Source organism: Pistacia vera, unplaced genomic scaffold, assembly GCF_008641045.1.
Source record: "Pistacia vera cultivar Batoury unplaced genomic scaffold, PisVer_v2 Contig1021, whole genome shotgun sequence".
Taxonomy (NCBI): domain Eukaryota; kingdom Viridiplantae; phylum Streptophyta; class Magnoliopsida; order Sapindales; family Anacardiaceae; genus Pistacia; species Pistacia vera.
This window is the reverse complement of record NW_022195052.1, coordinates 217,635-230,510: the sequence shown is the minus strand read 5'-3', so window position 1 is coordinate 230,510 and position 12,876 is coordinate 217,635. Positions and strand designations below refer to the sequence as shown.

General features: G+C 36.4%; 1 protein-coding gene across 4 annotated transcripts; it reads left to right on the top strand.

Moving 5' to 3' along the window:
- The first annotated feature begins 8,274 nt into the window (after positions 1–8,274).
- LOC116122172 (cyclic dof factor 3-like) lies at positions 8,275–12,172 on the top strand. Of its 4 annotated transcripts, none has more exons than XM_031408087.1 (3): positions 8,275–8,555; positions 9,672–10,835; positions 11,906–12,172. In XM_031408087.1, exons 1-3 carry the CDS (start codon positions 8,409–8,411, stop codon positions 12,014–12,016), a joined length of 1,422 nt encoding a protein of 473 aa, XP_031263947.1. In that variant the 5' UTR covers positions 8,275–8,408; the 3' UTR covers positions 12,017–12,172. The 4 variants fall into 4 exon arrangements, with proteins under 4 accessions (XP_031263947.1, XP_031263943.1, XP_031263939.1 ...); XM_031408083.1 differs by having other exon boundaries at positions 8,281–8,555; positions 9,672–10,918; positions 11,989–12,172; XM_031408079.1 differs by lacking the exon at positions 11,906–12,172 and having other exon boundaries at positions 8,290–8,555; positions 9,672–11,257.
- Positions 12,173–12,876: the final 704 nt, after the last annotated feature.

The following is a 12,876-nucleotide window of genomic DNA, read 5'->3' as shown; positions in this document are numbered from 1 at the left end:
AGGCAGCAAAAGCTTGGAAGATTAGCTGGTTAAGTTCCATCACTTTATGGGAAACAAAGTTTAAGATGAAAGTAAGTTACACACAACTTTATAAAACATTTGCCAAAAGGATGCGGAACTTGTAGCCTAATGAGTTGAAAAGCTTTCATGCAATATTGGTTAAAAAAAAAGTAAAAGCACAAAACGCCAATATATTATTTATTTTACAAACTTTCCTGCCTTCTTCATCATGTCACACATGTCTCATAAGTCAACTCCAACCCTACCTTATGTCATTGCATTGTATGCACCTTTAAACACCTTTTTTTAATGGGGAAGTTAAAATTCAATATATATAGTGACACTTATAATGTTTATTGAAGATATGGTAAATTTTTAAAGACACTGGAGAAGTTAATCTTAAGCATTCTTTTCAAAGACTCTCTTTTTTGTTTTATCATAAGTGTTTTACAGTAAAATCTCTATATAATCATAATAGCGGGATTAATTAATTTTATTACTATAAGGAGGTTATAATTTAATAGAGGTGTGATAACAAAATTTTTTTTATAATTCATGTTTTAGTAGTATAGTATTAGGATTTCAATTGATGTTTTAATACTATTAAGATTTCAATTCAGCGCTTCAATTACCTACTTTTAAAATGGATAGAAGATCGTGTTTTGAAACCAGCAAAAATCGTGTCTTTGATGGAATTGCAAATGCAATTGCTGCATGGTCAAATTGATATGAAACCACAAACTATTGCCAATTGTTTTAATCATTACAAAATTATGCAGCAAATTAATGTGAAGCCACATATTATTGCCAATTGTTTTAATAATTACAAAATTATGTAGCAAATTGATGTGAAGCCACATACTGTTGCCAATTGTCTTAATCATTACCAAATTAGGATCCCCGATGTCGGTGAATTGCAAGTTACAAATGAAGTGGATGAGGAGAATCAAAGAGTCATTGTAGAATTTAGCGATCAGATTCAAAAACTTCATTACACTAATCGAATGGATATTAACGTCTTTCTCAATCATCCAAATGAGCAATACGTTATGTATGCTTTAACTAAAGAATAAATCATTACTAAAGAAGAAATCTTAATATATTTTTACAACTTGGACACCATAGACTTAGTATTTATCTTTCCGTGGTCGTGCTCATTGAGAAAAGTGGTTGAGAGCTTTGGGTTGTTCTGGTAGTATCGTTCATATACCCACACGAAAGGGAGGACTCTTTGGCTCTAGAACAACGCGTTTATGCATGCCTCTCTCTTAGCTTAGGCCATAATATTGTTAAGAGTAAACGACATCTTCCCACACAAGGTTTGGCAAATCTACAAGTTTCCACCCATGGTTTCATAGATTGGAGGTTCCCACCTTTAAATTAACGCCGTTACTTTTTAACTTTTATGTTTCTTTTAATGGTAAGTTATTAGCTAGCTAAAAACGGGTAGTTCCTCTATTCTTTTAACTTCTTTTGGAATTTTAATTTTTTGCTTTCAAATTTTCAATCCTGAATTTTGTTCTTGTTGTTTTTTTTTTTTTAACTTTTTTTTTTAGTTGGTATTGGCCTAAAGGGTTTACTCCTCTGTTTTTGCCTTTTTGGTTCGGTTTTGTTGTTTGGAAGTAGAAAAAGGTAAGAAATGAAAAGAAAATTTTGGTATTTGATTGAGTTTTCTCTTTCAGAATTTCTTCATAAAATTAATCTCGTTTTGTTTTGTTATATGTCATGTTTACATTTTTCCAAGAATTTACTTTTATCATATGAATTCAAAACGAGTGAAAGTTTCATATATTTGAAAGAATTCAGAATTTACAACCTCTCAAATTTTTTTTTTTTTCTGATCAGGTTTTGCTAAACTAGATCATGTTTCTATGGATAATAGTGTCGTTGATCTAATGGTTAAATTGTGCTTGATTTTGAAGTCTTGTTTGTGCCAAATGTCTGTTTATTCTTTTCTCCTTATTCTTTCTCAAAAAACTTTTTGAGTTTTATGCTTGTTAGCCAATCAAGATCCTCCACTCTTCTTACCTTGAAAGGTCCTTTAGCTTCGAGGGATAGATTCCTTTCATCTCTACCCTATTAGTGTTTATACAAAAATTCACACCAACCAGATAGATCCAATTGACCTTGATGGAATCGGAACGAATGTGGACATGATTACAGATAATCCACGATGGGTGAATGATAAGTGCAATAAAGTAAAAGATAATAAAAATTTTAAAGTGGTTCGGCGAAGCAACCTCTTATGCCTAAGTCCACTATTCTTGTATTTGTTGTGAGAACTTACAATAAGATCAGTTCTATGGAAAATTTCCAACCCCCTTTTCATCATTTGAGGCGGTTTATATACAAGGTTTGTACAAAGGAAATAGCAAAAATAAAAAGGATTACAATTGATTTGAACTGCAATTCTGATATTCTTACGATTGGGCGTTGTGATTGCATAGAGATTGCTGTTAATCTGGTCATTCCTATAATATATGGGATCTGAAGTTATCTGGGAATTGATTGAATGATCATTCCAGTTGTTCGCGACTAGCTTGTGTTGGGTCGAGCTATATGTCGATGAGCTTATGCTGGGTTGAACAACCGATAGAGTCAGACTGATTCTAGGTCAATCTAATACCTAGTAACTCACTGAGCTTGATGGAAAAATCACACACAACATCTGCCGCCTAGTGCTCGATGCTTGTTTCGTGTATCGAAGACTATTGCTCGATTTGATATCAAGCTCGGCACTACCAATAGGTCATCGAATATAGGTTCGATCGAGCTCAAGGGTCGACCTCACGCCCAGTCGACGTACTTCACACTTGGATTCTCATTTCTTGTGGTACTTGATAAAACTTAGAAAATGAAAAGTTAGGGCAAATTTGTGATTTCCATGCAGTCATGTCGCATTAAATGCGACAACCTTTGTTAGTCAGCTTTTGTCGCGCGTGGGCGACTACAGTTGTCCATGCGCGAAGTTGAGGCGACGTGTGACAATAGTTATTGTTGTAACAGTCTGACGATTCATCGCCCCTCGTGGATGGATGACAAGTGACCACGTCTAAAGGCTGAGATTGCTCGACAAATTAAGGGTCGAGATTCACTGTAGATCGACGGCTACGATTAAACCCTGCCCTTTCGTCTTCCATGCAAACCACTATAAAAGGTGGCGAATTCATCAGAATACTCATTCAATCCACGAAAGTTTTATGACGTCTTTGTTCACTTCGCTACTGTTTCATCATCGTCACGGTACTTTTTCTGGCGAGTTCGTGCACTTTTTTTGCTTCGATAAGGTTCTTTTCCCTTTCTTTATCTGTTTTTCCAATTTTTGTGACGAAGGGTGGCCACTGTTGTGGCCACATTGAGTGTTCTAGGGTTTTAGTGGGGTTTAGAGCTTTGGGTTGTATCTTGTAGTATGGTTCATAGCCATACGAGACGGAGAGAACAACGCGTTTATGCTTGTCTCTCTCTTAGCTTAGGCCATAATTCTTACTCTCTAATATCTATTATTTTTAATTGCTAAAGATTTAAATAATCAAAATATTGTTTATTAATATTTTTTGATAGGAAATTCGGATGAATTGTATAATGTTCTCCAGCGGGTGTTTGGTTGCCAAGAAAAGTAGAGAAAATTTGGGAAATGGTAAGAAAATATGAGAATTATTCTAGAGATCTTAGGAAGGTTTTCTAGAAATATCTCGACTTAGTTCCTAATATCCAATGTGGGTGTCCCCAACCCAAGTAAAAAATTGTGTTTAGTGTATCACACTTATTTTGTGACTTACTGACATAACTTTATTTATGCGCTACACTACACATAAAAATAAGGACAAAATAATATTTTCCGAATGGGCTTGGCTTCTCAAGACAAGATCAAAGCCCATAAATGTTTAAGAATGGGCCTTCTGGATTTTTCAATAAAAAAGCCCAACTAAGTACTACATTTACATTATAAGTTCTACTTGAAGGAGCTTAAAGCTTTGCAAAGATGTTTAAAGCTTATCCATTGTTATGAATAATCAGTGATTAAATATTCAATTATCTCCCCAGTATCCAATTACATTAATCTGTCATAATCAGAATTGGGGTTACTGTAATTAAAGAAACAATTTATATTAAGAGTCTAAACCGCCCACGCAGCCGCCCCACATTAACAATCTTAATTATCCATTATTTTAATTCCCATCTTAATTAATTTTAAACTACATCAGTTGACCTTTTACACCGAAAGATAACAAACCCATTTATATTTTTCTTACTCTTTACGTGTACCCGATTATTCCTTTTTAATTCTCCATTTTATTTTCCACTAACTGGGACACGTTTTTAATCTGGACAAACCCATGGAAACTGTGCACACGTGTCCAACAATTACCCACACGCGTCCATTGAGTATTACTGACTTTCGATATAAGCTTTCTGAGTTGGGACCCACGTGGAAAATGAAGCTGATGTGGAAAGAAGCCAACGTTTATCTAATCTTTTGACTGTTGTGCCAAAATTCTTCTCAAAAGTTGGACCAATAAAACAGTGGCAAATGTAAGTAATTAATATTATTTGATATCAAGACTTAAACAAGAAGATTACTTGTTACTTGTGGATTTAACCTTTTTAATAAGTCCTTTACTTTTATAAAGTTTTACTGAAAATTATGTAGTTTTTGGTAAATTTCAAAAATGTTTTCTTTTTTTTTTTTAAAGAAAATCGCTTATCTCCATTTAAATTAATTTTTAATTTTCCGAGAATGTTGGGGGCTTGATTTGAAAGTTAGCACGTGAGAACATGCAAATTTTTAAACGATGTTGATATTTTTTTCCTCAGTGGCTACTAAATAATATATTATTTAATTAATACTAATTATAGGTTTTATCATTTTTTTCTTAAAAAAAATATTATTCTAGTATTCATGTTACACGTTTTGATATTATTAAAGTTAATTGGTTACTTGGGTTTGGAGTGTCTATTGTTAAATGTCATAATTTATGGTAACAACGTTTAAAGTTTTGAGTAATAGTATGAAAAGGACACTTGGGAAAGTGAAAAGTACTTTATATAATTAAATTAGTATGCATTTATTTACCAAATCCCAGTAAACTTATAATTTTTTGTTTTTTGTTTTTTATTAACCAACTTATTCAGAGTCTGCCTTTACAGGACTAGACTAGTTGAGACAGTGATGATATTATGTCACTAAACGACTTTTTTTCACCCAAATACTAGCTTCACAATTTTTCATCCAAAAGATTTCAAAATACAATTTTATTATTCAAATATTATGTTTTGTTAAATATAATAATATTCATTATAAAGACAAAAATACCCTTCTCTCTTCATTTCTTTTCTCTTCTTAGCCTCCATCGTGGCCAAAACAACCACCTCCTGGATTAGGCTAGATCTGGCATGATTCTAGCGCCACCGTAACCCTCTGACACTTTCTTCAGACTCCTCACATCACTATTAGAGCCAAAAAATGTTCTCGGCCAAAATAGGCCCAAAGATAAAAACACTTTCAACAAAGCCCGGAACCATGGCCCAATTCCGATTGGGCTCACAACAAAGTTTGTACATTATGTCCACTCACCACATCTACCCTGTCGCTCATTGCTTGAGCCCAATCAGTAAAAGCCCCAATTCGTTTAGGCTTCATCATCAGCTTGTTTGGCCCCAAGCCTTTTGATCCAAGATCACTTATTGGACCTAAGGTTTATTTAGACCCCAAGGTTGTCTATTTCTTATTTTGGTACTGTTCAGTGAATAGGAAGGCTTTTGATTTCCTTGCCTTGGTAGGAGAAGGAGTCTTACCAAGTACTCACAGTCCTATTAGGACTCGAAGATCCTGTAGTTGCTATATAAACAAAGGTCAACCCTCTCACAAAGGGGACACATTACACATTCTAAACCCGTAGTTCTCACTCTTGGGAACCTCGTATCACTGTCATAGTTATAGTCTTCGACTAGACTCCTAGTAACCTTCTCTTTCCCTAACCTGCACTAAATTAGCCTCATTTAGCCTTGTTGGCTTGAGCGTCGGAGTGCATACTGCAAACACCACCCCGGTGTTTTCTGTTCACTTCACGCTTGTTTCCTCGCGTGTACAGGTACAGCAGATTGCTAGTGGCCTCAACCTTACGAGACTAGACCCTACTTCCGTAAAGGTAGATTTTTTGCATTTACAGTTTACCGCTCACCGTGGAGCCTCTGGCAATCATTCGTCTTTCAAACCCTACTTCACAAGAAAACTCTCTATGGCTAAAAATTCAGATAACACTAATCCTGGTCTCGAGGCCAGACTTGAAGCTCTGACTACCCTTATACAATAGCACTCAGACAAGGTGGCAGCATTGGAAGTCGAGAACGCTTCCATCCAGACCGAAAACACCTCCATCTGGGCAGAAAACCAGTCTCTGAAAGAAAATGTGAGTCAATTTTATGACCTTGAGCTTCAACCTTGTCAGGTACAACCTAATCGTTTCTGCACATCAGTTTCGTCCATTTAGCCTCTCCAAACTCTAGATCACAGACTGACCGCCTCAGATACAAGATCGCGACAACTCTATTCATCGCTAGTGGACAATTCAGTCCAGAATCCAATTGAGCGAGGGCTGTCAATAGAGCCATTCTCGGTCGACCTACTCCAAGCACAAGATCAAGACATCCAAGTAATAGAAAGCCCACCACAACAAGAGCCACCCATCCTTGCCATCCCGTCTCATCTCCAATCAACCATTCCTACCCAAACCCCACTCGGCTCGACTCACCCTCGCGGGTCGAGCGGGCTCCCTCACCTTCAATCCACCCCGTTCTAGTCCATCCATCCCCACAGACCGAGTGACTCCCAAATAACCCTTCTCACCATCCATGCAGGCCAAAACACCCAATCAGTCACAGTGGGAACCACCCAACCCGAGGGAATGAATAAAGATCCAAATTACCAAATGGCACACAATGGAGTGGTTCGCCAAACTACCCCACGTGACTTGACCTAACGAAACATACCGAGTGTGAGTCATATGACAAACCAAGCCAATCAGGCCGACTTGGTGACCTCCGCCTTGCCCATGGAGCAAATATTACCATTTGAACCCATACCCTCTCCTTAACAAAACCCATCTACCCACCAGGTGTCCCCAATCGTCGTTGTCATCTGCAAACCGCACTTGTCACTGTGCGATGGTTGCATTTTGCGACACCAACAGTTATTTGTGAAGTTGGTTTATCAAGGAGATTGCTGTGTGTGTTGAGAAATGTTGAATTGGTTGAGTTTGGAAGTGAATTTTTTTGTTCCCCCCCTTCCTCATAGCTTCCAAACCTAGGTTGCTCAACAATTTGCCCCAACCAAAACCTATGCCTCACCAGACAACACCACCACACCTGCTTAACCATTTGTCCCAGTCACCCTTTCAACCTCCGATCTCCGTTCTTCAAAACCGCTCAAACCTCGACACTTGGTTACTAACCGATCGTCGGTTGTGAATGGCCACCCTCCTTTGTCATTCGTTGTTTTTAGCAAAGTGGAATTTTAAATTTTGATTTTTGATACAAAATGTTAATTGACTATGCTGTCTTTACTTATAACGAACTTTTGATTATCATGTCATTCTTTATAACATAATATACTAATAGATTTGTGATGTGGATAATAAAGTTATATTTTGAAACGTTTTGGGTAAGAAATGTCATTAGACCATTATTCGGGTGGGAAAAAAAATCGTTTACTCTATTGTGTCAAATATGAGAAAATTAAACTCTATAAAATGTCAAAAATTAATCACATAGATCTTATTTTATAGAAAATTTAAAAATTCAATTCAATCACGTATGAGTAATCATGATACATAAATATCGTGTAGAATTTTGATTGTAGTATTCAAAATCAAGCTTAAATAAATCATCATATTCATCCCATGTTCATCATTCAAATGTGAAAAAGGACAAAAAGGAAAAATTAAAATAGTTTCTTTTTTAACAGTCAAGCTTCAAAAAGCGCCAAGCCGGCCATTCATTTCCTTCATTTAGGAAAACTTTATCCTTCCTTTCACCAATCACATCACGCCACCTCATCTCTGCTACGCCCTAGAATTCAATGAACTTCCCGAAAGCTGACGACGACTCACTCACTCTCACACTCACAGTCAGGTGCACTCACTTTTTGTGCAACCATATCATATAATAATTAAAAAAAGAATCAAATAATATTTGGAGAAGGAAAGAAAAGAAAATCTCAAGGCCACATAAACTTGTGGCTGAGAATTACACTAATGTGCTGACGTGGCATCCACCTCCTCGTTTAAACGGATCAATAACGCAAACGACACACTACGTTCCATGCCAACAAAGACCCAAGAAACAAAACAACCTGCAAATTTTCTCGCGCGTTTTTTTTTTTTCGTTTCCTCTGTTTGGTCGCCAAGAAAATGCTGGAAAGTAAAGACCCTGCCATCAAACTCTTTGGCAAGAAAATCCCTCTGCCTGCAGATGCCGAGAATCCGCCCATCCTCTGTGAGGACTTGTCCTCCCCGGTGACAAAGGAAGTGTTTTCCAGCGAAGGAGAAAAAGAGGAGGTACAGTTCATACAGTTAGAGAGGGTTTCATGGAGTGTTGTGTTCTTTTTTATGAAAATTTGAAGACGACCCTTTTCTTGAAATGCTAAAAGGATCCGTGGGTCGATTTTACTTTTTAACTTTTCTGTTTCTTTTAATGGTAAGCTATTAGCTAGCTAAAAACTGGCAGTTCTTCTGTTCTTTTAACTTCTTTTGGAATTTTAATTTTTGCTTTCAAATTTTCAATTCTGGATTTTTTTCTTGTTGATTTTTTTTCACTTTTTTTTTTTTTTTTAGTTGGTATTGGCCTAAAGGGTTTACTCCTCTGTTTTTGGTTCGGTTTTGTTGTTTGGAAGTAGAATAAGGTAAGAAATGAAAAGAAAATTTTGGTATTTGGATTGAGTTTTCTCTTCCAGAATTTCTTTATAAAATTAATCTCGTTTTGTTTTGTTATATGTCATGTTTACATTTTTCAAAGAATTTACTTTTAACATATGAATTCAAAACGAGTGAAAGTTTCATATGTTTGAAAAAAATTCAGAATTTACACCTCTCAAAATTTGATTTTTTTTCTTTCTGATCAGGTTTTGCTAAACTAGATCATAGTTTCTATGGATAAAAGTGTCGTTGATCTATTGGTTAAATTGTGCTTGATTTTGAAGTCCTGTTTGTGCCAAATGTCTGTTTATTCTTTTCTCCTTTATTCTTTCTCAAAAAAACTTTTTGAGTTTTATGCTTGTTAGCCAATCAAGATTTTCCACTCTTCTTACCTTGAAAGGTCCTTTAGCTTTGAGGGATAGATTCCTTTCATCTCTACACTATTAGCTTATCAGAAAATGTTAATTCTTTCTCTCTCACTCCTCTTGATTCAAGATTTTGTTAATATTTCTGATCATAGTCTAATTTTCTAGAAACTCTGTTAATTTAAGCATAGCCTTGATTGTGTCATAACTTCTGTGGTGTTTCCAAATTGAATTATAGCATTGGAAGTGTCAATTAAATGTCTATATCTTTACAAAGTACAGAAAAAGAATTCAGAATTTTGTAATGCATCTTTTTTTGGACTTGTTCTTTGCTGTTCATATCATGCCAATTAACCTAAATTACTAATGGAAAGCAAACTATGTTAAACTCCAGGATTCTTCAGGAGGGAAAGCCACTGAGACCACACAACCAGATGGGACTCCACCTCCAAGTGTAGATGAATCAACGGATCCTGAAGTATTACCGGACAGTAATGTAAACCCCAAAACACCTTCCATAGATGAAGAAACTGCGAAATCAAAGTCTTCCAGGACTGAGAAAGTTCAGAATGACGCTTCCAATTCACAAGAGAAGACCCTCAAGAAGCCAGATAAAATTCTTCCATGCCCTCGATGCAATAGTATGGACACCAAATTCTGCTATTACAACAATTACAATATTAATCAACCTCGCCATTTCTGCAAAGCTTGCCAACGATACTGGACTGCAGGCGGTACCATGAGAAATGTGCCAGTGGGAGCTGGGCGTCGCAAGAACAAGAACTCTGCCTCACAGTATCGTCACATCACCATTTCTGAAGCACTTCAAGCAGCCCGTATTGATGCTCCAAATGGAATACACCACCCTAATTTTAAAAGCAATGGCAGAGTCCTCAGCTTTGGCCTAGACGTGCCAATTTGTGATTCCATGGCTTCTGTATTGAATCTTGCAGAGAAAAAGGTATTGAATGGTACACGAAATGGTGTTCATAGTTTTGAAGAACAAGAAATTCCAGTTCCTTGCAGAGCTGGAGAAAATGGTGATGATTGCTCAAGCGGTTCCTCTATCACTGTCTCAAATCCAGTGGAGGAAGGAATCAGAAATTGCGTGCAGGAACCCTTAACACGGAATGTTAATGGCTTCCCTTCTCCGATTCCATGTCTTCCTGGTGTTCCTTGGCCTTATCCATGGAATGCAGCAGTGCCCCCACCTGCCTTTTGTCCTTCAGGATATCCTATGCCATTCTATCCAGCGCCATTTTGGAACTGTGGGGTCCTGGGGACTTGGAACATTCCTTGGTTGTCCCCCCAATCTTCTTCAAACCAGAAAGCTCCAAGCTCTAGTCCTAATTCCCCAACTTTGGGAAAGCATTCAAGGGAGTCAGACATGCATAAACCAGATGATATGGAACAAGAGGAACCATCAAAACAGAAGAACGGATGTTTATTGGTTCCAAAAACATTAAGAGTTGATGATCCAAGTGAAGCTGCAAAGAGTTCAATATGGGTAACGCTTGGAATTAAAAATGAATCCATCACTGGTGGAGGGCTATTCAAGGGCTTGCAACCAAAGAGTGATGAAAAAAGTCACATGGCTGAAACTTCCCCAGTATTGCGGGCAAATCCTGCAGCCTTGTCTAGATCATTAAACTTCCATGAAAGGTCTTGAAAACAAGGCTTCTTATTTTAGGCGAATTCAACTCGTTAGAGTGACTTTGAATCTCTTACTGTGATCCTTTATGTATCATTTTGATTCACTAGTCTCATCAGTCATCGCATACAAGCTAATTGACAAAAACGAAAGAGCAGAGAGGGATATCTGGTTTTCACTAGGATAGAGAGAAGCTCTAGGGGGAACTAATAGTCTTCTTGTAACAATATGCACAGGTGCCTTTTGATGTACTTAGTTTGCTGAGCTTGTGTTTATGTACATATCTTATTTCGTATCTGTGAAATACAGTATTAGAGTTGCAGAAAAAATCTTTTTATACACACCATAATCCTGAGGCACCGCACTGAGCTAATAATTTAATTATAAACTTTGAAAATGGGTCACTTTCCCTATTTTTCTCTGTACCGTGTATCCTGCTAAAACTTAAAAGAGAACACAGTTGCAAAAGCAAAGAAAATTCATAACAGAAGAAGATTTGTACTGTAAAAGGATGCAAAAGAGCAAATGGGTATGATTGGATGATGCCAGGCAGAAGAGGTTATTTGACAACTACGCATAACCATAACTTATGACTATTGTGGGGTTAAAGTAAATATTGAGACAGTTCCTATAAAAATTGAAATTTCTTTTAGTCCTTCTCTTGTGAATATAATCTTCAGTATAATTCATAAAAAAAGGTCAAGTAGCTTTCTTTTCAGGCTCATGGAATCTACACAACTTGCAAAAAAATATAAAGGAAAAAGAATGTAATTCAGTTAGAAAGTGTTCCATATATTCCTGGTGTTCTCTTCCCTCTCTTTCTTTAATATATTGATTTTACTAAATAAATGTCTATTTATCTAATAACACTAAATTTGGGAGATTCAGAAATTTAAAGTGTTGTTAGGAGACTAACTAACTCCTCTTTTAAGCAGTGGCTGAAACACGGAAAGACTTGTGTGTATTGAAANTTCAAGGGCTTGCAACCAAAGAGTGATGAAAAAAGTCACATGGCTGAAACTTCCCCAGTATTGCGGGCAAATCCTGCAGCCTTGTCTAGATCATTAAACTTCCATGAAAGGTCTTGAAAACAAGGCTTCTTATTTTAGGCGAATTCAACTCGTTAGAGTGACTTTGAATCTCTTACTGTGATCCTTTATGTATCATTTTGATTCACTAGTCTCATCAGTCATCGCATACAAGCTAATTGACAAAAACGAAAGAGCAGAGAGGGATATCTGGTTTTCACTGGGATAGAGAGAAGCTCTAGGGGGAACTAATAGTCTTCTTGTAACAATATGCACAGGTGCCTTTTGATGTACTTAGTTTGCTAAGCTTGTGTTTATGTACATATCTTATTTCGTATCTGTGAAATACAGTATTAGAGTTGCAGAAAAAATCTTTTTATACACACCATAATCCTGAGGCACCGCACTGAGCTAATAATTTAATTATAAACTTTGAAAATGGGTCACTTTCCCTATTTTTCTCTGTACTGTGTATCCTGCTAAAACTTAAAAGAGAGCACAGTTGCAAAAGCAAAGAAAATTCATAACAGAAGAAGATTTGTACTGTAAAAGGATGCAAAAGAGCAAATCGGTATGATTGGATGATGCCAGGCAGAAGAGGTTATTTGACAACTATGCATAACCATAACTTATGACTATTGTGGGGTTAAAGTAAATATTGAGACAGTTCCTATAAAAATTGAAATTTCTTTTAGTCCTCTTGTGAATATAATCTTCAGTATAATTCATAAAAAAGGTCAAGTAGCTTTCTTTTCAGGCTCATGGAATCTACACAACTTGCAAAAAAATATAAAGGAAAAAGAATGTAATTCAGTTAGTAAGTGTTCCATATATTCCTGGTGTTCTGTTCCCTCTCTTTCTTTAATACATTGATTTTACTAAATAAATGTCTATTTATCTAATAACACTAAATTTGGGAG

Excerpts from the sequence above, each read along its gene's own strand:
- LOC116122172 (XM_031408087.1), top strand. The coding sequence starts at position 8,409 with ATGCTGGAAAGTAAAGACCCTGCCATCAAACTCTTTGGCAAGAAAATC. Across the intron at positions 8,556-9,671 it reads GCGAAGGAGAAAAAGAGGAG|GATTCTTCAGGAGGGAAAGC; the intron begins GTACAGTTCATA and ends GTTAAACTCCAG.